This window comes from Poecilia mexicana, unplaced genomic scaffold (assembly GCF_051168715.1).
Source record: "Poecilia mexicana isolate PSO_F unplaced genomic scaffold, ASM5116871v1 scaffold_18, whole genome shotgun sequence".
Taxonomy (NCBI): Eukaryota; Metazoa; Chordata; class Actinopteri; order Cyprinodontiformes; family Poeciliidae; genus Poecilia; species Poecilia mexicana.
Window position 1 is genome coordinate 8,267,160 of NW_028263387.1, and position 25,938 is coordinate 8,293,097.

The following is a 25,938-nucleotide window of genomic DNA, read 5'->3' on the forward strand; positions in this document are numbered from 1 at the left end:
CTTGTTCCTCCTATAGATCTCTTTTTATTGCCAACAGCAACATTTTTCTCTCCTTTCTTCTTCTTTGACAACCTCTACATTTGTTTTGCAGGAGTTTTAAAGGCAGCAACGATTTCTTGCTTTGATAGACTGATCGATATGGGCATCTTAATTTACAGAAAATCTGGCCAAAGAGATATTCGCAGGTTTGAATCCCTCTACTAAAATCAATGTCAATGTTTCAAAAATAATACATATACAGACCAGAATTGGCAGTAGAGGATCAGCTAGTGCCTCTTTAGAGAAGATAAAGAAATAAATACATTAAACTTCTGCCCTGGTATACCTCACTATCATTTGTGTACCTTGTTTACTACTGATATGACGCTATATGCCAAACTAGTAATGTTGTTTGCCCCCGGCTCTAAAAATCTAAATAAGTTCATTTCTGATATATTTTTGTGAAATCCCAAAGTAGAAATGAATGCCTTGTCATGCAGATACGTTTCTTTTAAAGCAGTATAGCTCTCATTCAAGTTAAATACAATCTCTCAGCTAAATAATCTTTGTGAAATGCTTTAACTTAGCATATGCTTTTCAATCATCTGGCAAACCCTGTATTTTCAAATATATTTGGACATATGGATGTTTAATATTAATGTTAAGAGAGTCAATAAAAAAAACTACTAAAACTGAAAACTAAAATACAGTTAGAGGGGCTTCTACAATGTCGTTCTTTGGACATATGAGCCTAAGAACATCAACAAAAAATGCGTTTAAAATAGTTTAAACGCATTTTTTGTTGATGTTCTTAGGCTTAGGTTTAACTAAACCATTTTAGTTAAATGCATTTAACTAAAATGGTTAGTTAAATGTTATTTGTTCCAGACAAATAAGTTAAAGTGAAACTATATGTATAGTATATATATGTATATAGATGTCATGGAAAAGTTTGGGAACCTCTGTTCTAATTTATTCACTTGGCTGCATTGGCTTCATGCGTTTGTTGCATTTTAGTAAACAGTTTGTTTAACCCTTACTAGACCCTCCATCCTGTGCCACTAATCTGTCATTTAACAGTAATGCATTCTACAGACAGATTATAAACTCCTCATTGTTCAATAATTTCACTTGTAAGCCTGTTGCCCCTAAAGGGATTATATGAAAACCGTAGCTGGAACGTCTAAACTCCTGATGTAAAATCATTCAATCAAAAAAAAAAAAAAAATTGCTTTCCTGCCCTGTAAGCCGCCCTTTCCGTTCAACTGAGCCAATTTTAAATGTAGATCTGTATTAAACCTCACTGTATTAAAAAAATTCAGCTTGATGGCAGCAACTAAAATGGAGGGTAGATAAACCCAAAAAGAGCTCCACTTGCTAAGGAGCTTAATCACGGCGCACTCGCAGCCAAACATCCCTCTAAAACGTTCCTGTAATTAGCTGACTTGGCCGACTGAAGATTTACAAAGAAAGAGACCCAAAGGTTCTCACAGATAAAGACGCTTGTAGACCCAACTAGTCCAACTGAATCCTTGAGAGAGAGCAGGCGGGACACGCCGATTAAGTGAGGAAGGGATTGGCAGTGGAAACAAAGCATATGAGATGATGGGAAGTCAAGAACTTGTAGTCTGTTGATCTGCCAGCTAAGTGCTAAAAACTGGATCTCCTATATTTAAAGTGAATATATTTTCAGAATTATGTTAAATCTACAAAGATGTCTGATGGAGTATTAGTGCCATTCTAAGAAAATAAATTACAATAAGTCATAAAATTACAAGAATAAAGTTGAAATATGTTATTCTCGAAAAATTTCAACTATTCACATACGACTTTATTCTTGTATGAATTCAACCCTACTCATTGTTTTGACGTTTTTCTGGTACAACTAGTCAAAAAATCTTAAATTATTTAGACTCATGACTTTTTTTGCAAATATGACCATTCTCAAAAAACTGATTATATTCTCTTATTTTGATTTTTCTCGTACAACCTTATTCTAAAAATATTACTTTATTCTTTTATCATTTCGACTTTTTTCTCAAAACATAAAGACTTTACCATCTAATTTAATGACATGGCCCTAATACTCTGTCATAAAGAAGAACAAACTTGAACTTGAATGAACAGAACTACCAGGTCTTCCTGACTGAGCAGATCTTAGCAGGGAGAAAGCTGGTTTCCCTTCCAGACTGATCAATAGCTCATATGCAGTTTGGCAGCAGCGGTTCAGATCCTTATCCAGCCCAGCAGGATGGGCACTATCTGCACCAGCACACTTTAATCAGAGGGTGTTATTGGGATCGTTGCTCTGAGAGAAGTGGGGGACAGAATGCGCGCGCACGCACACACACACACACACACACACACACACACACACACACACAATGCGGCCAATCAATCACTTTAATTGATCGAGAGAATGACGGTGGGGAAAATGAGCTCAGACGGCTGCGGGAGCAGAAGCAGCAGTTGAAGCTTTATGCGCGTTTGTGGGAGATGATTGCCACTGAATTGAACTGGCGGACATCCGCATCCTGAAGTTTTTAATGTGCGCTGTGTCCGTAATAGACCTTCAAACAAAACTAAAGGTCAGACAAGAGGTCTATGGTGTTGCTGGTACGATGCAAGTCAATGAAGTTGTCTTACTTTTCTCTACCACTAACACCAAAGAGACCTGGACAAAGTTTGATTTTGTAAAATGGAACGCATTTTCAGACCAAGTTTTTATATGTAAAATAAGCCTTTTTGCATGGCAGTTCTGCAATTTATGGCCACAAAGACAAAAAAGTTTCAGGGAGACTGGGGAACACACCAAACAAGGATAAAGTCGCGAAAAAGATCAAAGCAAGTTTTGGCTATAAGGCATTTCCTCTTAATTTAACATAGTAAAAACTATCTTCTCATCTGAAAATAGCACAAGCACTCCCAATTCAGTGCTTACATTAGTACCTCAGACAAGTGAAAATGGCGACATTGGCACAACCATAAATCGTTGACCCGGAAGTAGGGACAGTGGAGCCTCCTGGACAACTTTCAAGCCACAACCACTGAACGCTGCAGATTTGATGCACATTTATGTCGTTATAAATTAAAACTCTGAGGATTCTGCTTCGCTTCAAAGCAGTGCGCCATGACAAAGTCGAGCAGCTGACAATAGCACAAAAACATATTTTTTCTGTCACATATTTGCGAGGTTAGTGGAGTAGCATTTCTTAAAAAGAAATTTTGTTGTCGTGCGCGTGTCTGTTTTCACAAACAGTGAATGCGCGCATATTGTGGGTAACATGACGTGAGACACAGGCCTAGCAAAGGCTAAGTTCAGCGTTAGCTTGTGCTAAATGATAAAACATGTTCCCGCCGGAAAATACAAAATACACAAGACATATTTTTGTACTTACACCGCCATAATTTGTAGATTTGTGACAAACAGTGGGACCAGAATCTTCCTTCAGTCGAAGTCTGAATCCCGTCATGAACTCTTGGTAGTTTTCAAAGGACTCCTTCCTGAATTTATTCCCACAAACTACAACTTTCTTTGGTAATATCACAGGGACATTGTAAGCAAAAATAAAATAAAGCTCTAACAGAGAAAAAAAAGATGCATGGACACAAGTTATGTAAATCATGTTTTCCTTTCCCAGCAGCAGCCATTGCGTAGCGGTAAAAACCACACCTGAACAAACTTAGTTTAATGAAGTGGGTGGAGCTCCAAGGATTGCCGGGGGAGGGGCTGGGCTTGGGGTTGCTAGGTAACAAGATGGAGGTTTTTGAAACAAGTCGTTTTGCATACACCCGCAAAACATTTACTTAAATTTAAGTAGGAAAAAAAAGAACTGATGTTGGGTTTTTCTATTTTTATTTTTTGGCTCTTGGACTGTTTCTATAAGTAGTAGATACCCACATGGAAGTTCAGAAACGCGCTGGAAGGAGGAAATACTTTTTACTAAAATAAAACTTCTTAGCAATACTGTTGAATACTTAAGTGTGCATTCACACCAACCTGTTTGGTCCGATTTAACCAAACTCTAGTTCAAGAAGTCAGGTTTGTTTGAGGAGGTGTGTATAACTTTGATGCGGACACAAAAGAAAAAAAAAAGCAAACTCTGGTCCGCATAAAAATCTCAGTCTTGGTTCAGTTGACGTGAACTCTGGTGCGGTTTGAATGCGTATGTGGATGCAAGCGGACCAGAGACCGCTTCAAAAGCAGCAAGAGAAGTGAAGCAGAGGGCATTCTGGGTAAACACAGCTAAAACGACTAGAGCAACACTAACGGGAGAAATGACTTGTGGTCTTTGCCAAAGACAAATCCTACAACTGTTGAAATCTGAAAATAAAATCTGCTGCTCCATTTTTTTATATTTCACGAAGACAGAAGTTACGCTCAGTGTCTTCTTCAGAGGTTTTGTTTCTTTCAGTAGCTTTTGGTGCAGCCCCACCAGGGAGGAGGTAAAAAAGTTTCTCCATTAGTTTGGATCATTTTACACAGTGCAGTGTGAAAGCCAATCGCACCAGCTGAAAATGTAACAAACGTTGCAATTCCAGTACCCAATCGAGCCAGCTCTGCTATTTAAGTGTGAAAACACTTAAACAGTAGGCAGAACAGATATCCACTTTTCAGCTGTAAAATCACCCTAAGCATACAGCCAGAGCTACAATTAACCCAGATCAGGCATGTAAAGCTTAAGTCCCAAGAGACAAAAGTGGTACACTGTAGAATCTTGTCTTAATGACCCACCAGTTGGTTATGTTCACACTGCAAATCCCAAAATGCATCAGAATGGCTATATAGGTGCAAACAACCTTCAGTGCAACATGTTTTACACACATTCTTTTACTGTGTGTAAAAGAAAAACGTCAGGTTGTAGTCTTGAGAACATGGTCTTCTGCCCCTGAATTTGGTTGCAACACTGAACTGTTTAAAAAAGCAAATAAAGACACAGGAGCCAGTTAGTGTTTTTAAATAATTTTAGCTACCAAGCACTAACATCTGTTGAGGACCAGTCTTTGTTCTGTTGGTGAAAGCCAATTGTAGGACAAACAAAATGTCCTCTGGGTAAATGAGACCAAACTCGACTGGTGTGAATCTTTAAGTCTTTGCCTCATTTTTGCATCCAATAAGTTTGTATTAATGCAACAAGTCCTTTACCTCCCAAGTTTCTTTCCCAGTCCTTTGAGATCCCGTCAGTCAGAAAACATACAAAACCTCTCATGTTGTGACACCGACCTCTAGTGGTAAAAAAGAAGAATTACAGTCACCGGAAATTAAACTTGCAACTCTAAGTCACTTTAAAGCGCAACGAAATAAACGGTAAATGTCTAAATAAAAGTGAAATAATCATTCATTGGAGTAAAGAGTAAAACATTTCTTTATTTTAAAACTTCGCATAACAGCATGACAAAAAAAAAAAAGAAAAAAAAAAAGGAATAGCATTATTTGGTTTTCTTTTATACAAATTATTAGCTAAACATGATAAACACTGTACAACTAGAAATGCATGCATAGCTGCTAACGTGAACAATATCTGAAATCTTTTTTAAAAATTGTGGGCCAGTCCATAATTCACTAGTAAGTATACACACAGAGGAGTTTACAGATTACTAATGAATTACAATTTCACTGATCTTATAAAAACCTATATATATATAAAAAAAACAAATCCACTGATAAAATAAGTTTAACATGTTAATAACAATGCCCACATTAAGAACACTCCTTGAGAACTGGTTTTATTTCCAACTTCACACGGAAGACAAACTGGACAACATATAAATATTAAACATTAAATTATGTACAACGTTTGTCCTAATGGGAGCTTTCACTCAACTTAAGTCTTTTAGAGCATTTCTCCATCTTCACGAAGAGGCCAAGGCTTTCTCCAAGACATTAATATCAACCAAAGGAAGAGAAGCTACTTCAAAAAATACCCTGGGGGAAATGAGATAAATAAATTATTCTGGATTATTCAACCCATCAGCTCAGAACAGCAATATCTCTAAGTGTATTTCTATTTGCAGACTTACTTATGAGAGTATTTGTTCCGGATGGTTTTCAGGTTATCGTCGGATGGAGCTTGAAGGATAGAGTGGAGTTTTCTGACCACAGGCTTCAAGTCAGACACCTGATAGCCGGAGTGGAACTGCAGGATGGGGCACTGCAGGAGCGACAACACGGAAGAAAAGTTACATCCGGCTTTGGGGTTCAACATTTCATGAGATGTTTGCAGTCCATTGTAAAAGTACTTTGGCAAAAACTGTCACCACTTAACCAATATAAGCTTCTATCATTGTAATATTAGATTTTAATATGCTTCTATAAGACGTACTCGTCTCCCACTTTGTCACAAATCCAGAGAAAAGAAGAACGCTTTGGGAGGAGCCTTCATATTTGGGCAGTCTTTGTTGGATCACTGATGCAATAGTAGGGCTGGGATATAACTCTATACCAATATTAATACACGACAGACATGTATTAATATCAATAGGAATGCTCAATAGTTTCACTGAACTCCAATCCAGAACCGCACAGGATTCTGGGGGATGTAGACAGGCCTGTCACAGTAACAATTTTTGCTAGATGATAAATTATTGTGAAAAATGATAATGATCTCAAAACAATTGTCAAGTAATATTGTTAAGTTGACCCTCTCAAAGGTCAATAAACTTTAATTTTGCAAAGAACAATGATCATTGGAACTGGAAGATATTTTAACCATCTAAAAAAACACTAAAACGGGAATAAAGCATTACTGAACCCATAAACACATTATGAAGTCCACAAACAAAATTACCCTTCAAAAAAATCATAACTAAACTGCTTAAAAATAAAATGAAATGGAGTCAAAACTGTGCATCACAACAGCAGTTTGTCAATATTTCAGATCTTTAAAACAAAAAAAAACTTAATTAATCAATGTTGACTGATATGAAAGGCAATACGTAATCAGCTTTCAAACACAGACCTGTAAAGAGCACCTGTGGTTCTTGTTTCAGGTAGAGGTAGCTTACCCATCCTCCCAGGTTTTTGGTGACCAGCGCCATCAGCAGGCAGGCTGATGCCAGCCGTGAGCCCCGCTCCTCCACAAAGTCGATCTCCATCAGACTCATCTCACAGAAGAAGCGAGCCAGAGTCAGCGTGTCCATGCCGACATTCACACACTGCACAGGGAAGAGAAAAAAAATAAATAAAAGGTTAGGCCAAGTTAGACCTTAAGTCTTCAATCGCTCTGCCGTACAACAACATTTACAGCTAAAGTCAACCCACCCTGCCATAGCGTCTCAGGAACCGATACGGGATGGGAATGTTGATGTCGAACGACAGCGTTTTCAGGATGTTGGCTTCTATGCTGATGAGCTCGGGCCGTTTGTAAGCGTCGTCGCAGATGTAGAGGAAATCCTCGACGGGTGGCGGGCAGCGCTCCTGCAACCAACGACGAAGAGACTCAGAACGGTTCAAACTGAAATGTCACTTCAAACCAGCTAGAAAAAAAAAAAAAAGGAAGAAGTTTTCACCTCAAATTTGCAGGCGATCAGCAGGGCGGTAGAACCGACGAGCTGCAACAAGTCCCTGTGGATGGGGACTTTTGACAAGTAGTGATCTGTCAACTTCACGGCCAAGTAGAGGGTCTCGTGGAACAGCTCAAAATTCTCCTATGTGAGAAAAAAAAAAAGCACGATCAAGAGATCAGAAAGGCAACCGCTGTTCAAGTTATCAAAATGTTTTTCTTAGATCAGAAGACGCTTTGATCTTTTCCCACAAACACACTGGCTGAATAAATCACCTGGACTTCAACCAGCCAATCGATCAGGATCGCCCTCATGTCTGGGCTGAGGTAGGGCTGCTTGTCCATGTAGTTGGAAAGGACGAACTTTTCCTGAAGGTGAATAATGAGGATTATGGAGCTGAACTAACAACAAAAGACACAAATAACTCGATGTTAAAGGTTTTCTAGAGTTCCCTCACCTCTCTCTTTTTAAGGTAGTCAAAGATATCCTTTGCATACTCGGGACACATGTAACAGTCTTCTGAGTTATCAGAGTCGATGTCGAACTCTTCTGGGATCTGTACAAGTCCAAGGAATGTGAAGTTAAAACCCGAGGCTTTCCTTTACCCAACTTTAGGCTAAGTTCACACAGCAGGCAAATACGACCCAAATGCGGCTTTTTCCACCCCCAACTGAAAGGCTCATTTCAAATCTTTGCATGGTCATGTCGCATTTTAACCTATTTTCATGCCCTTGATGAGACATGCGCAATTATTATGAACCAGAAAAAGCCAGGCTCGGTAAATCTGGACATAAACAGCTGCTGAAAATTATAATTATGAACTTATGGATGCTGAAGCGCATCACATCACAATCCCACCACAGTTGGCTCTGAATCCACATCCAAACAGACTTCTCCACTGACATTGCTGTCGATGCTTCACAAGACCACTACTAGTAGTTGTGCTTTTTAATTAACTTCCTTCATCTTGTCATGATTTCGCGACGATATTGTCAATTCCCATTACTGACTAAACTTTAAAAAAGGAGCCATAAACGACTCCGTCCATTATTACTTTCATAAAGTAATAATGCTGCCGTGTGACGTCAATGTTCACGTGCGCACGCGTGTCGCTTTTCGGAGTCGAGCATCAAGTCCTGCGGTGTGAGCGTAGTTTTAGAAATGCGCTGCTCTTCTTACAGGCTGCCTCTGGATGTGTGCTGGCACTTCCCGGGGAGCAGGGGATGAAACATCTACAGGTTCTTCTGCCGGAGACGAGTCATCCTTCTGCGGCTCCTCGTTCTTCTTCTCCTCCTCCACGTCGGACCTCTCTTTCTCGGCCGGCGATCCCTCGGAGCTCGCGGATGACGACCTGCAGGAGGCGAGAGGCTGGGAGGTGAAGGCAACGAGCGAGAAGAACCACGACGGAAAATAAACCCAGAAGATCTTTAAAACGTACTTTTGTAGGTTTGTTTGATTCTTTGACAGCACCGAGGCAGAGTTGGTCTTCTTTTCAACTTTCTTCGCCGACTCCCTCTTCCTACCTGGAAGGCTGATCGTCACCTTGTGAGCCTTGAGACAGATTGGATGAGAATTTCAAAGTAGTAATATTAAAAGTGCAAACATGTGACTGACAAAATCACGTGTCAAAGTGCAAAAGAAGAATTTCATATTGATCAAGTTAACCTGACCTACACACACAGAGTAGTGGTAACTACGACCATCCGCAGTTACCACCAACTTCGCGTTTCAACATGGTCCCACTCCCCAACAGTAAGCTGTGATGGGGACATGTTTATTTTACACGACACGCATATAAAAGTGTGTCTAAAAATAATGTTACACTTAGCACCTCTAATCTGAACAAGTTAAAAGTGTTGTTTGCACATGACGAGTAAAGCTTTAAATGTTTGTAAGAGGTACTGCGAACAGCATCTCTGGGCAGCGCCATGTTGGAAATGCGACTTTTTAACTGGGACGCTGTTACGTCGCGTTTGAGGTCAAACCCAGCTCAGAGTTCCGAGGTAACTGGAACGCAGCATTTATCAAAGCATAGAGCTAGACCCCAAAAAAGGAAAAAAAAAAAAAAAACTTTGTGTGAAAGACTACATTGTACTTAGGGCATCACAAACAAGGAAAGTTGCACCAAATGATGGCAACCTTTGCACGTATGTGACATAATACAGGGATTCTGTTTTGGTACAATATTTTAATAATTTTTCTAAAGAAAAAAAAAAAAGAAATAGAAGCAGTAATCATCTCTTCGCTGCCCCAGTCATCCACTTCCATGCCAATACTTGATACATTGCGTCTCCTCGAGGTAACATGTTGCGCCTAGTTTTAATGCCACTTTTCAGGCCGAGTTAGCAAGTTGCCATATTTCTCTAAAGAAATACACGCAGAACTCACATTGGTGATGTCGATGAAGGCAGTCCTCTTCTTGGGAGCTCCATGAGGAGGAGACGAGGACCGCTTCACCTGAGTGGCCTCTTCCTGAAACACAAGCAGCACAACAAATCATGCATGTATTGCATCGTCGTAGTACGTGCACTGTCAGACTGTTGCGTTGCATGCTTTGTTGGCGACTTAAAGAGATTTCTATTGCCCATTCCCCTCACCTGGTTCTCCGAGGCTGCTGCATTCACCTTGGATGCCTTGGTCCCTGCAGCCTCTTTGTTTTTCTTCCCTCTTGTGAAAGGCATGGCAGCTTCGTTCACCTTTATCCCGCGAAAACAACTGTCCAGTCGCCGCTGCTGTTTGGATTGCACACAAGGAAGGCAGAAAATGGCGCACTTACACCAAAAACAAAGCAAAAAAACTCTTCACGGCTTTGGCACTAAGGCTAATTTAAACTCGCTCGCATGAAAGGGAGTCTCCGTGGCTGAGCTTGCACGACGGGCGGAGTTTCCTCGAAACGGCTCTGAGCTCGAAGACCCCGACATTTAGTCTTACCTTAGTGTGCTTCGCTCTGTTAAATCCAGCTTAGACAGTAGAGAGTAGCCTTTTCTGGAATATTTATTCCAATTTAGCAGGGTTGCTTCACAGTCGGCAGCGTTTTCAGCTGAGGATCTGAATCTCCTGCGTCTTGCTTTCATTGGCTAGAATTTGAGCCAAACGGACCAATCAGGAAGCGGAACAGAATGCAGTTGATAAGGAGCGCTGGTTATAAGTACCAGCTCCTACCGGTGCACTATCGCGGAGTTAAAGAAATGACATAATTAACGTGCTTTAGCCCAAAATATATTTTCAAAAATCATTGTAGGGGTATTTTAATTGCTTACATTTAATGTATAAAAGAAACTCTTTTATACAAGCAATGACTATTCCTTTCTAAATGTAACATGTTTCTGGAAATGATGACGAACCCGTCTGTTCGACAACAAACACACCTTAAAACAACAGGGAGGAGCTCTAGAGGTATTCAAACTCATGACAACCAATAGAAATTCACGCTTTAAGAGCTTTGTTGCTGTTTTGGTCAGGGAGGTTTTAAATTGCAGTAACCTCATAGACATAATATAAGGAAAGACGCCTCATGGACCGCTCTCGCCTATTGTCGCTGACGAGATTTAGGGCGGCCATCTTGGAGCGGTATACCACTCCACTCAGCGTTATGTGTTTAGCAGGCACAATGACGTATCAGCGCATTTAATCGATCATAACACGCTTTTTTGTTACTGGAAACCATATTCAAACGTCTATCAAAGCAACATTTATAAACAATTGTATTTTTAAGTATGTTTTTAATACATAGTTTATCATATTTAAATATGCTTAGTGGCTATAATAATAGAATAGGAATGGAATATTCTGATATCGATGTATGAAGAGCATATTACAAACCACACAGCCGTTCATAATTTATTTAATAAATTATTTAGTAATATCAATATATATTTATACAACTATACAAACACTAATTAATAATGCCACAAATAAATAATGATTAATAGTGAATTATATATATATATATATATATATATATATATATATATATATATATATATATATTTTTTTTTTTTTTTTTTTTTTTTTTTTTTTTTTCAGCCGACGAGTCCAATTCATCCGTGCTGCAGTGAATCCGTCTCTCTTTATAGATATCTCCCTCTTCTTCCTCACATCGTGTCTTTAGGAAACTTTCAAAACAAAAACGGAAGATTTAGGATGTATCTTACTTTTGACAGAGTGAAAGAATATAAATAATAGTCTTTACCACCTGTGTAAACTTTGCCGGTGAATGTTATAACACATAATATAAGTTTTATAATATGTGTTATATTGTTTCATTTCTAATATAGGCCCTTGTGTCAGATAATCTAAGTCAATGTTAGAGAATTATTAATTTTTTAGATTTACGGAATCTCAGTTAGCCTTCATCGCGGGGCTGAACCCGTATTACACCAAGCACTGTAGCTAATATTAGCTGGTATCTCGCCGGTGGACATAAATACAGTAAAGTAATATTCTAATCACAATATACACACAATAATATGTCCATCTTACTTGTGAAATGTTGTCTGTGGAGCCCTCGCATTAATAGTCCATAGATCCGAACAACAATATCCCTCAGTGCTGAGGCATCTTCTGCTGTTTTGATTGAGCAAAGTAGGAGGGTATACCGCTCCAAGATGGCCGCCGTATTTCCTGCGCCGGAGCGGCCAATGCGGGGTCTACTCTTATATTATGTCTATGAGTAACCTTGTCATCTCATAAGACACACACACACACACACACACGTACGTGTTCTCCGTCTACGAGTTATCGTTTAGCTACAGAGTAAATAAATAAAGCTACTTTAAACTTTTCAAAGGGCATCTTTTGATTTCTTGATGTACTTTTCAATTGCTGAGAGGAAACGTCTTCACTACACTGGAATCAAATTATTACACTTATTTTAAAATACATACTTTTCATTTGTTTGTGTAGTCATTGAGTGGAAATGCTCACATGAAGAAATATGAATTTGAGATGGGGTGACTTAATTCTAAGACTTTTCAAATATTCATCCAAATATTCTGTAGTGTATTTATGACAGCTTACGAAATAACAGAAGAAAAGAGACAAGTAATTTATTTATCATTTCATACATGTCAAAAACAAGATGAACATTCCTTTACCAAAAGAACAAGCAAGAAAATAGGATGTCTTAGACTTTGAGTTCTTACACATCTTTATCACAGGTTGAGGGTGTTGCAAGTGTTTCCAGAGCTTAAGAAATAAAGAATAATAACTGGCCTGTTGGGACTTAGAAACACACAGGAGTTGCATCAACAAGTCTGCTTTTCCAAAGACCGACCTTTCTGCTAAAAAGGAGAAATATGTGTCTGTGATTGCATCTCTTGTGACAGAATTCAACCAGCGTTTCCAAGATTTTTCTGCCATTCAAAAACAAATCAAGTTGTCCTTGACCCCCTTTCTGGTGGATGCAGAAGAAGTGGAAGAGAGTCTGCAGTTAGAACTGATTTAAATGCAATGTGATGATTCTCTGAAGAGTCAACATCAGCTTCTCTCCCTCCCTGAGTTCTATCAGAGTTTGGTTAATGCCAAGTTTCCTCTGATGAGACGCCATCAGAGGCTCATCATACACACATGTATGATGAGCCTGTTTGGCTCAACACACATATGTGAACAAACATTTTCTCAGTTAAATCAGAACAAAAGCAGACTGAGAACCAGAATGACGGATAGCTCTTCACATTATAGATGCGTTAGAAATACACACAGTATTGATGTGTCAACATGTGACCTCTAGTGTGTGGCCCGGCCCTTTGTTTATTTTTCTGTATTTGGCCCTCACTAAAAAAAAGTTTGGACACCCCTGGTTTAGATAATAGATGGTCATGAAATTTTATGTACACTCCAAGAACAGGTGAAGATGGAAAAAAAGAGGAAACTGGCAGCAAACAAGTATCTCACTGCCAGATGTTTGGATTCTTGTCAGAGTATCAAGCACTGAGGCCGTAATTTATTATTTTTTGTCTTAGTATGTGGATAGAAATACATTTAAACTAAAGCCAAAACCTTTTTCCTTTGACCCGTGAGAAAGAGTTATGTCTTCTCCCAGTAAACCCTCAACATACATCATTTCATGTACCTAACTCTGATCATTTGATACATGGATGGGGTTTGGACGTGAAGTTCAGGGTTTTTTTTTTGGTGGAAACAGTTCAAGGGGAGCTACTGTAATCTGTTTGGGACGTAGAACCGCGTCAATAGCCAGATGTGGAACGCACAAACCAGGGATCCACAAATCATCACCGAAGGTTTTAGTTTCCTCTGCTTATTGTGCTTTGCATCAACTGTAGCCAAAAGAAAAAATAATGTGCTTTATAACATGAAATATATCTAAATATGATGGCATGAGAAAGTGTTGTTTTCTTTGTTTCTTTGGGTTTTTTGGGGGGGTTTTTGCAGATCTGTCACACTTCAGCATTTCTGAAAATCATACCAATTTAGATGTTTCTTTTTTTCCAAAAGCAATTTTGAAAAAAAAAAAAAATCACCACCCCTTTTTTCCAAAAGATGTTTTAGACAAAAAAAAAAGAAAAAAAAGTAACTTTTAAGAAAACGACTTAACCCATTATTTTTAGGAAGGTGTGGTTTCTTGACTTTACTTTTTTTTTGTCTTTATCAAACTTAACTACGGATGCAAACATAAACAAAAATGGAAACAAATGTGTTGTAAAAAAACATGTGCTCTCTAGATTTCAACCAAGCAAACAGAAGCGTCAACCCGTCAACAGTACAACGCAGTTCTCTGCCACTTCCTTTTTTTTTTTCTCAGTGCTGTAAATTTCTTAAACTGGCTCCTCCCACGCACAAGTACACTTACAGAAACTTACAGGAAGTGAGCAAAACTGGTGAACTCTTTCCCATGTCACCCATTTACACTGAAGACACTGTGCACCAAGCTCCAATGTGGTAAGTTTGCCTACACGCCGATATAGTTCAGGCTGCCTGTTGCTTCACGTCTTTCTTTTTCTGTTTTAAGCTTCGTATACGTTAACATATCGTACATCAAGTTGACTCTCAGGACTCTTTTTGTATTTTCACTTAATATTTTCCTTGCCTTTTTTATCTTCCACTCTCAACATGGTCTGTCTCTTTTTAGTTCTGACAGCCTATATGTTTATTAACTTTTATTTGAGGCATTTTTGAATTTCTTCTCAGTTATTTTCTTTTCCTGAAGGAAATGATGGTTTGGGATATTCACACAAACCTAAAATAGCTTCTTGCAGAAGAGTTTTTATTTCCCCCTCGCCCCCTCTCAACAGATGAACCAGTGGGAAAGAAAGAGGAAAAAAATAAAGCCTTCCTTAAAGGTCAAGTGAGGTTTCAGCCAAACACAAAACACACTTAAAACTGCCTTTGTACTTACTGCACATGTAGTGCATTTGATTGCTTGTGAAAACCCCAACAAAGGCGTACTGGTGTCATTAATTTAACGACACAATGACCAGGGTCAACACTTTATGATTGGGGTTGTATAATATAACGAGGAGGCATCCTAAATTTGACGGACGCTCCTCTGCCTCATCAGAGTGTACAACTCGCATTGTCAGGAGAAAACATTCTTTGTTCTTGCTGTAATTTGTTCCACATCTGCTCTTCACTCTGCATCTTACCCGTTCTGCACTCTGTATGATGTTTCCTATTGTCTGATTGACTGATCGGACAATAGGATATTAGCTCAACAAGCCATTAAAATATTGGAAACTTGTTTGCTGTGAGCGACTGGTTTGTGGAATTAAAAACCCCAGGATGCCTCTGATGATACTCAAAATGCTAGTTTGCAGTGGAGGAAGATGCAAAAAGAAAAGATGAACTGTTTTTGTCTTAGTTTGCTGTAAAGGTTGTTGCTAAAGATTACAGAATGATAAAAACATATGTAGATGGCTCCATTGTAATCTGCGCTATATTTAGTTTATCTAAAGAAAAACCTACACTGCACTGTAGTTTTATTTTTTTTAAAGTGCGAAATTTAGATTTACCTTAGCTTAAAAGAAATGACCATCTACAAAAGGTTACAAAAAGTAACTTCAAAGTTTCTTTACTATTTATTTTGGATCTGTGATGCTAGCTTGACATCTTTTCCTTGTTTTTTTTTTTTTTTTTTTTAAGAATTAATACATTTCTGACATGTCATTGATTTTTCTTTATGTTACTAGAGGCTCACATTTTTGTGAACTTACTTTACCTTAAAATTAAGTGTTCAAAACACAGGAAGAAACTACAGCTGTGTCATCATTCAATTACAGTTTGTTGTGCTAGCTTAGCAAAGTGGTATTGTTTACATTAGCTTGGTTCTCAAGAGTTAGCCCATTTCGTTCATGCTTTTGTATTTCTCTTCAGGTGTATTGGCTAAAGTTGTTGTAAATTAAGTTTGGCTTTAAAAATTAACATCCACAAGCCAAAACTAACTTTACACCAGTTTTATTTTTTATTTGCCATCTGCTACGCTAGTTTGACACCTTGGAGCTATGTCGCTAGCATAACCTGGTTTTGTAAGGCATAACCAATTTGTCATTTTACAATACTTCCCCAAAGATTTAGAGGCCATGTTGTCATAAGACCAAAAACGACCTTATTGTTCATTTTGGACGACAAGCAATTGTCTCAACAGTATCAGAGAAAGTATCATAAAAATAGTAATCTGACTGATGAGGCTACAAAAAAGTTTGCACATTAATATGGAGAAATATGGTTCTTGGTATTGACAGAGAAGCACACAACCAGTTGGGCAAGACGTTTCTCAGTAGTCTGCGCATGCAAAAATATTGCTATCAATTAAAAAATAAGAATGCATAAATGAAAGTTTGTGGCTACCGAGTCCTTTGCAATGCAGGGATTTGCAAGAACATGAAATAAACACAATTAACAGTCATGACAAACTTGAACTGGGAGCAGATGGTTGAGTTGAAGATCCAGTTCAGTCGCCTGCTTTCTGGAAACACCGGGGTTTATCATGGACTGTTAACCAGTTCATCCCCCCCCCACAATGAAGCCTCAGCATGGTGAGAGCTCTGGTTACAGTAAGACAAAACCTGGGAGCAAATCCTACATTTCACCTACAATATAAATAAAAGTTAATTCATGTAAACTCAAATATCTCGTAGAAAGGAACTGGAATAATCCAAAAGAAATGACAACAGAATAATAATTTACCTTATTCTGTGAACAGATCAAAATGATCCCAAATTTAGAAAACTTCCTCTTCCTTGGTTGATCCATGCTGTGCAGACTGTGTGTGTTATTGTTTGCATAGAATATATTTCAGAACCAACCGACACTTGACTTGGTCTTGACAAAACATTTAGATGTTTATCCCACGGTATGTTTTCCAGCTTTCCCAGCCTAATTCGCTGGAATTGCAAAAGCTCCACAGAGTGAGTGACAGGTTGCTGCTGTCGCCAAGCCCAGCAATTTGAGCTGGAGCAATTTTGAACTGAACTTCCTGCCTGTCACATCCGGACTGGCTGACAGCTCATCTGGTGACAGGCTGTGGTTGAGGCCTTATCTTACTTTCCATCCTAAGCTTCAGAGGGGGACTTCCTTTTCTCTCTGTTTCTCTGGTCTTTCTCTTGCTTTGAAAGATTCCTGACTCAATTATCTCTTTTGATGTTTCTTGAGGCTTTCTGTCAATTCGTAGCTTGTCAGCTTTTTTTTCTTCTTCTCTAAAACGAAGCAGACTAAGACCCTGAAGAGAGCTGAAGCAACATTTGTGGGCAACATTTGTATCCTACTACACTTTAAACTGAACTTTTTTATTCATTTATTTATTTATTTTTTGCTTTTACTGAGAAATATTGCAGCCAAGCCATTCAAACAAAATGTTTAGTTCCATTCTTTCTATAAAAGTAAAAGCTCTGGGAATTTTTAAATGCTAAAACTCACACAGTGCCAAATGTTGAACTTGAACTCTTTCATATTTTGACAAAATACCATCACAAACTTGCATTTTCTATTAATTTTACCTGAAAGACCAACACAAATAAGTTGCAAATCAGTTCACGAAAAGAAATCAGAAAAGCTGTGCGACTGTTGTATTACTTCGATGTCCCAAAATGAAACTCAGTGTAACAAATTACTTTCGGATTGATACACTGGTATATAATCTTAAAATCTTGCTCACGTAAAAAAAAAACCCATGCAAACTATTATTTTTGTTGTTGTAAAAACCTCTTTCTTATGGAAAAAAGCCTGTAGAACTCTTATTAGGTGAACTGCTCAGATAATAACCAAACTTAAATCTGTAGACTTCATTTATTACTAACCAGGTGCTTTGTTGATGTAAAGATAGATGGAAATAGTTCAGATCAAAGCACGTTCATGTGTTAAAACGGCAGAGCCCAAGTTCAGACGTAAGACTCAATGAAAATTTGGGAAAAAATTAGAAAATTAATGTTTAGAGATGTCCTATATCCAATTTTATTGAGCTTGAGCCACTTTGCAGAGAAACATGCATGAAAAGGTCTTTAGATGTCAAAAGCTGGTAGAAATGAACCCAAAAAACTGAAACTGAATCTAAGTGCATTCCTATAAAGTTCTCACTAAGAGTATTGACAAAAAGTACAGCTAACTTTTCTTTATACAAACCTTTTTTTAGCTTTTACTGAAGACTTATGTTGTACTTTGTGTTGGGTTATCACATAAAATCTTAAAAAGTACACTAAAGTTTGAGGATGTAATGTGACAAAGTTTGCAAAAGTTCGACATGGATTCTTAAGGAAGGCATTGTAGCTTATTGTCTTTATCTTCACAGGATCCAATGCAGACTCTAAGCGCAGACTCAAAGTGGCGAGAACCCGTTCCTGAAACCTCTGGCAAAGGAATCCCCATGTACGCCGACATTCTGGACGAGTTTGCCCAAAATCTTGCAGACAGCATAATCCTCTCCTCTCTAGAGCAAATGGAAAAGTTGGAACCTGCAGTGCTGCAACCTATTCATACGCCGGAGACCTTAGCTGAGGAGTTGGCATCAGCAATAGTTGAGGTTGCTCTGAAAGACGTCTGCTTGCCTCAATATCCGCCATTAGATGTTGAAAAGAACGACTGTGAAGAGGCTGAAAACGGGCCCCCTGCATCCGGAGAAGAAGAGGACCTGTTGGAACGAGAGATGATTTCCTTAAGGGAATTACAGACTCACAGAAACTCTCAGTCCAACCATCCACCTCTGTACCAATCGGGCCTTCCTGCTGTAGGTTCCCTGGACTACCCAGATGCCCCTCCGACCACCCCCCTCATCCCGGAGCTGGAGCGGAGCAGGAACAGTTTCGCTCGGAAGCTCAAGGGGGGGCTAGCAAAAGTCTTCCTGCCCTCTCCTCCTCCACCCACTCCGAAAGACAAGGAGGACAACTCGGGCGGTGTGATCAGTGACCCCCAAGTGGAACTGATGGAGCATCTGATGCATTCCCTATCTACAAACGACCTGGCAAGAGACGGCCTGCAGGCGCATGGAGCCGGCGTGGAGGCTTTCGCAGAGGTTCTGTCGTGTGACGTGTTAAGCTGGGTCTTGAGCGTGAAAAACAAGCAGCAGGGGTCGGATGAAAGCGATCTTCATCAGCTGGCTCACCAACTGGCTGAAACAATCATCACTTCATCGCTGGATAAAGCTAAATGTGACCTCCTGTCTGACTAGTACGTGTTTGTTCAGGAGTTTTGACGTGAGGTCCTTCTAAAATGTTTCAAGCAGGTCATATTTCATCATCAGGAGATAACCCTTTTGGCATCTTAATTCGGTAAAAATCCAGATTACGGCTAAAGATATGAGCTACTCTGAAAGGGTTTCAAAGCATACGTAGACGTCTTCCCCTCTTAAAACGTCTCCAGTCACATATAGGGTTAATGTAAATGGCACTTCATTAACTTTTTCAGAGGGTTTTCATTTTATCCGTCTACTTGCATAGAAGCCGATGATTATCTGGAAAAGAAATATAGGTCGGAGGCAGTACGCCACCAGAGTTCTTCCATTGTGAAACCATGTGAATTCTTTCCAGTCAGAGTAACCACAAAAGACATATAAAAGCACAAATCTTCTCAGGGTGCTTGTAAACTGCGGTGAATTGATTTTTACGCTAATGTACTTTTCTAATCGATTTTTTATTTTTTTTCCGCCACGATAAAAAAGCCTCAAATGTTTTGTTTTTGGTACATTTCACACAGGAAGACGTTTGGTCGCGAACTGTTTCCTGCATTCATCTGTTTGATCCTAATGACATCACACTTTAAACACAACCACAAGCTCACAAAATAACATCGACATAAACTGCTACAACTTTTTCACGACTGGAACTGACGATAAACGTCTGTGTTGATCTTGGGCACCGCTCTGGCTAGCTTGTAGCTTTTAGCCCAGGGGATAAGCTAATCTGGATTTTTATAAAATAAAATGGCAGGATTTATCTACTGCAGAACAGATAAGTGCTGCTTCTACCTAACCTGTAAAAGGAACTGTTCCTTTTAGTTTGGTTTCTGTCTTGTTTAGTATTCTGACTTCCTTTTTTGGCTTTCTAAATAAAGCTAGTTTTGCTCAAAACTAATGTGCTAATGGCTATATTTGTGGCTTTGTCCTGCTGAGCCCAAATAAAGGTGCCAGTCCAAAACAGATGTAGTACTTTGGTGTAGCTCATGCAGCCACAGGGATCCAGCACCTATTGCAGTCCATCCCCTTTAGATGGCAGCACAGGAGAAATGTTCTGGCATGTTTTCAGTCAGATCCAAAAATGATTAGCTGTATGGATACAAAGCTGCTCTTTCTTTTCTTAACCGCCCCCCCACCAAAAAGCCCCCCCCAAAAAAACAACTGTCTTAATTTGAAAGAGTGTAAATTGAATGTGTTTCATGTATCTAATTTAAAATATGCAGAATGTGTTTGCTTTGTTTTACGCTGAACAGTTCTATATTTGTTGGGTTAATAAGGAAAAGTAGAGCTGCATGTAACACATCTGAGAAATATTTATTTCACCAAGCATGGCACATAGTCCGAATTATTTTTATGGTCAAGGCTGGGTGCTCTCCTTACATTCTGTTTTTACAACTTATATTGTATGTGTTAGTATTTAAAATTTTGTCTTAAGTCAACTTTGATGTACAGTCTTGGTCAGAAACCTTTTGTGAAAAAGATAATTTCAGTGTTTTTAGGTTGAATAAAGGGTGAAATGGATTGAAAAACGATTAAACGAACAGATTGTAAATGTCTATGTATGGATATTTTTGACCTTTCGTTGAACAGAGTATGTGTGTGGTCAGGCACTGATGCTGGACATTTTCATCCCAAAGGTGGTGTGTTAAGTTAACGCAGGGTCAGACCTGTGTGGAGACTTTCTCAGTCGCGTCTTTCTGAACAGTGAACTACGTCTGCAGACATGTTGGAACAGGAAGCACCATCCCCAAACTGTTCCCACAGAGATGGTCAGCAAATTGTCAAAAATGTCTTTGTGTGCTTCAACGTCAAGCGTTCCTCTCACTCTCATTGAAAAAAACTCTATACCCCCATCCATCCCACTTTACACTTGGCAGACTGCAGTCAGGAAGTAACATTGTCCTGAAGAGTATCAACCCAGAATCGCTCACTGACAGAAAAAGAGCGATTCGTCTTTCTATGAAACACATCTCCACTCTTCTAGCTGAGAGTCCAGCGGCAGTGTGCTCTGCACCATTGAACCCAGCTCTTTATTGCTCTTGGTAATGTAAATTGTCATTCCATCCAAACCCATGAAGTACTCTATGTACCGTTTTTAAGCTAATCAAAGCCCTCGCCACATTTATTGGTCTGAAGTTACTGACTCTGGAGGCAGTTGGCAACTTCATTCAGCATTCACTGTCTCCACTCTGTGGTTTTACGTAACCTACCACTCCGTGCCCGCGTTGCTTTTGCTCCTTAACTTTATTATGAAACCGCCAACAGTTGACAGTTGAATATTTGGGATTTCTTTTACAAATGGAGTTATTGCACGGAACGAGCCACCCAGCTCATGAAAGCAACCCATTCTTTCATAAACAGAAGAAGGAATGTTTGATTGTATGCACCTGTGGTTCTCACAGTGATTTAAAAATTTGAATGAAGTAGTTGGAAAGGTCACGCAATGCTTATGGAAAATGTATGGTAAATCATCGTTTACTTATCCCGTTTGTCAAAGCTGAATATATGACGAGTGGGTTAATCTCTTCCTCAAAACAGATCATTTACATGATGCCGGTCGCTGGTTAAGATCAACTTGAGGCAAAAAGTTATCAAAAGTTCTTTATGTCTGAAACCTTTGAATGAATGAAAACCAGGAGCTAACCAAAAGGTATTTAGAAAATGCTTTGCTTGTTATGAGGAAACCTTCACCAAGACCCGTTTCCAAAACAATAAAACAAAGTAATTCTTGTTCTCCTCAGCCTGTTCCTTGACTGCCACTAGTTAAAGCAAAACAAAGAGACTCAACTTAGGCTGATGAAAACAGACATTTGGGCCCAGAACTTTTGTTTATTCTCTTTATGTTCACTTAAATACATAAACACATGTACAGATGTGTAAATAATGAGAAGTTTTTTTTACCCCAGACACAGATGGATTGAATTAAGCAAAAAAACAAACAAAAAAAAACGGTGTATGCTCAAATGTGACATTCACGGCAACTAAACATGGACTGGAAAAAGGGCAAACTGACTTAAATACAAGCACGGTGGTATATTAATAAGACTAAATAATAATGTTTAAAGAAGAAATAAAACCACACAAAATTTTACACTTATGATCCCCAGAGGAAAACTAGTAATTCAGTAGATCCCATCTCTTCTTGCATGTAGCACCAGGTGTGGCTTAAGGGTTTTGTGTGAACAGCTGTTGGTTGCATTGCCATGAAATTCAGGCGCTAAGCCGATGCTACCATGCTGGTTGAGACTCCGCATTGCAGCGAGACAAAATCCGGTGCGAGTGTCCAAATATGTCAGATAATTAAACACAACAAAAAGCGTCCGCAAGCTTCGTGTCTTGGTCTCCTTTGCAGGAAGGGCTGGGAGGGTTATTTTCTTCCAGGGTCTGAAAACGGATCGCTATAAAGATTGTGAGGGATGAAGAAAGACTGCTTATCGTTAAAGACTCACCACCACAGCTGTGAGCATTTTACACTCCGAGCTTTTCACTTAGCTTTATGCGGGCTTTAAAGCTCCCACTTCACTTCTACTTTTATTTAAAAGCGGGGCTGTGAGCCGTACTCAGCGCCAACCTTTATGGGTGGAATGAAGTTCTATTTCCAGTTTGTCAGAAGCCTTGTTGAGGACACAGCAAATACATGGACAGCATCCATGCAATCTTTTTTGGCATTATGCTTTACAGATGGACCGGTGAGATGCATACTATGTGAAGATCTATATGTTTTATGTGCTTTGGTGTATAAATCCACCTGAACAAACAGTAGAGCTTGGAAGAATATTAGTTATTTTAGAAGGTCGAAAGTCACCCCTAAAAAATTAGGCAGTTAAATATTGAGTACTTGTTCGTTGACAAATGTTATCCAAAAGGAAAAAAAAATCTGAGAGTACCCTTTTAAAAAGTGGCATGGTCTGCTGCTGCTGAGGTCCATCTGCTTCAACGTTCAATGTGTCGTAACACAAGAGACGGCAACAAGCATTTATTTCTACTATTCTGTTCTGTCCAACCAGTCTGCCTGTTTTCCTCTGAACTCTCACGCCAACAAGACATTTTTATCTTGAATGCCATCAGACAATTTTCAGCTAACTTGACGAATGGTAGTGTGTGAAAATCCCTCTGAGTCCAACAACCACGCTGCGTTCAAAGCGACTTAAATTCCCTTTTCTGATGCTTGGTTCAAACCTCAGAAAGACGTTTTCATCTCATCTTGATTCCTAAACACTTTGAGTTGCTGTGGAATCGCAAGCAATCGTACAGCTGTAGCTAAAAATAAGTGAAGCACATTAGGTTCAGCCAGTTACTGGAAATGAGGTGGATGAATAATATCTGCAAATCAACACCTAAAAATTGGTTTTAAGGAAATTTGGTGTGAGCTCAAACCATCAGCGAAAATGGAGAGAAAAATCTGAATTGGGAAAATCCCCGGTTAAGGAACATGTCTTGTTGGCAGCACGATAGCACAACAGAAGTACTTTGTCCATACTTGTCCAAACAGATTAAAATACGGCCCCCATTTTCAGACTCTGACAAATTACCATGTAGAGTTGGCTTGTTGGTTTCAGTTTCAGAAATAGCCCCTGAAAGGATCCCCTCCGTCTGACGGAGGAGCAGTGTGGGGTAAGGAAGTTTTCAAAAGGGATACAGTTACTGCTTAAATATTCTTCCCTTACAATTATTTATTTAAAAAAAAAAAGTTTTACCACTTACACACATATGCGGTTTCATTTTAATCTTATAAAGTAACTACATGTTCGACTGAAAATCTCAAGAGTCTTTTGAAATGAATTTGACAACAAAAAAAAAGATTGATTCATTTTTGGTTGAATGTTTATTTGAGAACATTCAACCAAATGTACGCGACACATGCACAACTAACTTGGCTACACTAAGTTATAGCCCCCCCACTCTGACATGTAATATGTCTTGGAATACTTCTCTAAACTTTCGGTTCCCACTGCTAATCACTGTTATGTTTTCTTACCAAGGTAATACTGACTGACTCTCATTTGCACACTGACAAACAGCGTCGCATTGATGAGCTGCAGGGCTTGCTGGACAGCTGTGGTGTCAGAGGAGGTGTACATCTGGAGAAAAGCTTGCAAGGAGGTCAGCTTCCACTAAGCAAAGGGGGGTCCTGGGGAATGAGTGAGATGATGGAGGAGAGAGAAAGTGCTATGACAGACACTGGATGGATAGCAGAAGGGTTTCAACATCTAACAGCAGGTGGTATAGCAAAAAGGAGGAGTCAGAAATTTTTTTTCCTCTGCTGCAGGGGAGGAAACCCATAAACATCCTCTTTGAAAACCTCATGCATCACCGTTTGAACACTGAGGAACGTCATTCTCTACCGGTGTGGGGTGTTTGCCACGTCTTCCAACCAACCAAACAAATGGAGTTCCATTTGCTAATTAAAAACATGTCTTTTAGCGTTTCTTGTTCTACTCTTCGCTTCGTCCAGAGGGTCTGGACCCTCGGCTTTTGAGAAATGATTGCTGTCTTGAGATTTTACATTTTATCCAATGGCTAACATCTAGCCATGTCCTCTGTAGTGTGCTAGTTTGGTGCTCTGAAAGCCTACCGGAAATCGCCTGTGCTGTAAACAACAATCCGCCACTGCAAAGGAAAGAGTGTTGAACTGAATAAGGTGGCTCTTAATGCTAATTTAGTATTTGGAAATGTGGCCAACATGGACCAAACGACTCTGTTCACTTCCTCTGCTGCCATTGCTAAACAACAGACAGACTACAACTCCAAAACAGCGCAGAAAATCAGCGTCGCCATTTGGATCGGTCGAAATTCTACCAGAGGAATCCACTTCAATGGGAGGAAGCCCAGATGGCGCACTAAGGGGAGATGACAATCAAGCACAAGGCAAAGGCCAACCTATGTTAATTCAGAAAGGTAAGAAAATAGGTGCTACAAATGATTCCAAACCATTAATTTCTTAATTTCATGGAGATATTTTTCCCTATGCTCCCATTTCCCATTCCCTGAGGAAAGAAATATAAATGAGATAGCTGAAAAAGCTATGTTCTTACTTCTTGATAAGTTACAGCCAATTGAAGTCTGACCTGTCATTAGCTGACTGTTTGGACATCAGCAAATTGTATTGGCTTACTTTGTTGGCTAGATGACATGTAGAACTACCTTTAACTGTAGCATAATGATGTTGGCCAGATCCAGTGAATTTTTATCCCAATCACGACGGGAGCTGAATGGAGATATAATGCTACACGCTACAGATTTAAGCAATAATAACAGAAGAGGTATGTGGTGTCATTTGGGGATTTGACACATAGAAGAGCGTGTCATCAGCATTTACACTCACCAGCCTCCTACTCTGCTTTGCCTGGTTTTGAATTAGGAATTACCGTAATACGTTCTGGCTCAGATTCATTAAGCTGTTGAAGACATTCCTCAGAAATAATGATTTCTGATAACAGAACAATATGATGTAAAGCTCAAAAAAGTTAATTTTACATAATACCACCCAAACAGGTGTACCTAATAAAGTGGCTGGTGAGTGTAGTTTTATGTGGTGTGTATTCCCATTGGTGTCTAAGGGAGACATAAAGGACTCTCCTTGACGCATGCAACTAAATGTTTACTGTAATTCAAGTATGTCATTAAAGTTACTATATGAAACCGATACCCAACTCAGTTGTGATTGGTCAAAACTCGAGACTAAAGTATTTCAGAAATGATGTGAGAAATGAAATGATTCAAGGTTTTGATTTAAGTTCTTGTTTGGTAAAGCTCTTGTTTGTTTTCACTGAAGTCCTGGTTTCCCAACAAAAAGCAGTTAAACTGATGAATTCATTAGTGGAAAGCTGCCATAT

General features: G+C 39.2%; 2 protein-coding genes across 3 annotated transcripts; one reads left to right on the top strand and one right to left on the bottom strand.

The window, feature by feature from the left end:
* Nucleotides 1-5,327: 5,327 nt before the first annotated feature.
* ccnb3 (cyclin B3) lies at nucleotides 5,328-10,569 on the bottom strand. 2 transcript variants are annotated; one of them, XM_014981632.2, is made up of 12 exons: nucleotides 10,414-10,569; nucleotides 10,080-10,214; nucleotides 9,871-9,954; nucleotides 8,921-9,033; nucleotides 8,662-8,833; nucleotides 7,940-8,038; nucleotides 7,758-7,850; nucleotides 7,489-7,626; nucleotides 7,241-7,396; nucleotides 6,985-7,134; nucleotides 6,001-6,131; nucleotides 5,328-5,905 (listed from the first exon to the last, which is right to left on the bottom strand). In XM_014981632.2, the coding sequence occupies exons 2-12, from the start codon at nucleotides 10,161-10,163 to the stop codon at nucleotides 5,833-5,835; spliced, it is 1,293 nt and encodes a 430-aa protein (XP_014837118.2). In that variant the 5' UTR covers nucleotides 10,164-10,214; nucleotides 10,414-10,569; the 3' UTR covers nucleotides 5,328-5,832. The 2 variants fall into 2 exon arrangements, with proteins under 2 accessions (XP_014837118.2, XP_014837119.2); XM_014981633.2 differs by having other exon boundaries at nucleotides 10,080-10,211; nucleotides 10,414-10,561.
* Nucleotides 10,570-14,302: 3,733 nt separating this feature from the next.
* On the top strand, nucleotides 14,303-20,654 carry LOC106914679 (uncharacterized). Its single transcript, XM_014981634.2, has 2 exons — nucleotides 14,303-14,382; nucleotides 18,224-20,654. The coding sequence occupies exon 2, from the start codon at nucleotides 18,230-18,232 to the stop codon at nucleotides 19,097-19,099; it is 870 nt and encodes a 289-aa protein (XP_014837120.2). The 5' UTR covers nucleotides 14,303-14,382; nucleotides 18,224-18,229; the 3' UTR covers nucleotides 19,100-20,654.
* The last annotated feature ends 5,284 nt before the right edge of the window (nucleotides 20,655-25,938 follow it).

Bases quoted from the DNA above. Each gene is read 5' to 3' on its own strand.
- ccnb3 (XM_014981632.2), bottom strand. From the start codon at position 10,163: ATGCCTTTCACAAGAGGGAAGAAAAACAAAGAGGCTGCAGGGACCAAG. The intron at 9,955-10,079 runs GTGAGGGGAATG...CTTGTGTTTCAG, and splicing joins CAGCAGCCTCGGAGAACCAG to GAAGAGGCCACTCAGGTGAA. The intron at 8,039-8,661 runs GTAAGAAGAGCA...GGACTTGTACAG, and splicing joins CACACATCCAGAGGCAGCCT to ATCCCAGAAGAGTTCGACAT.
- LOC106914679 (XM_014981634.2), top strand. From the start codon at position 18,230: ATGCAGACTCTAAGCGCAGACTCAAAGTGGCGAGAACCCGTTCCTGAA.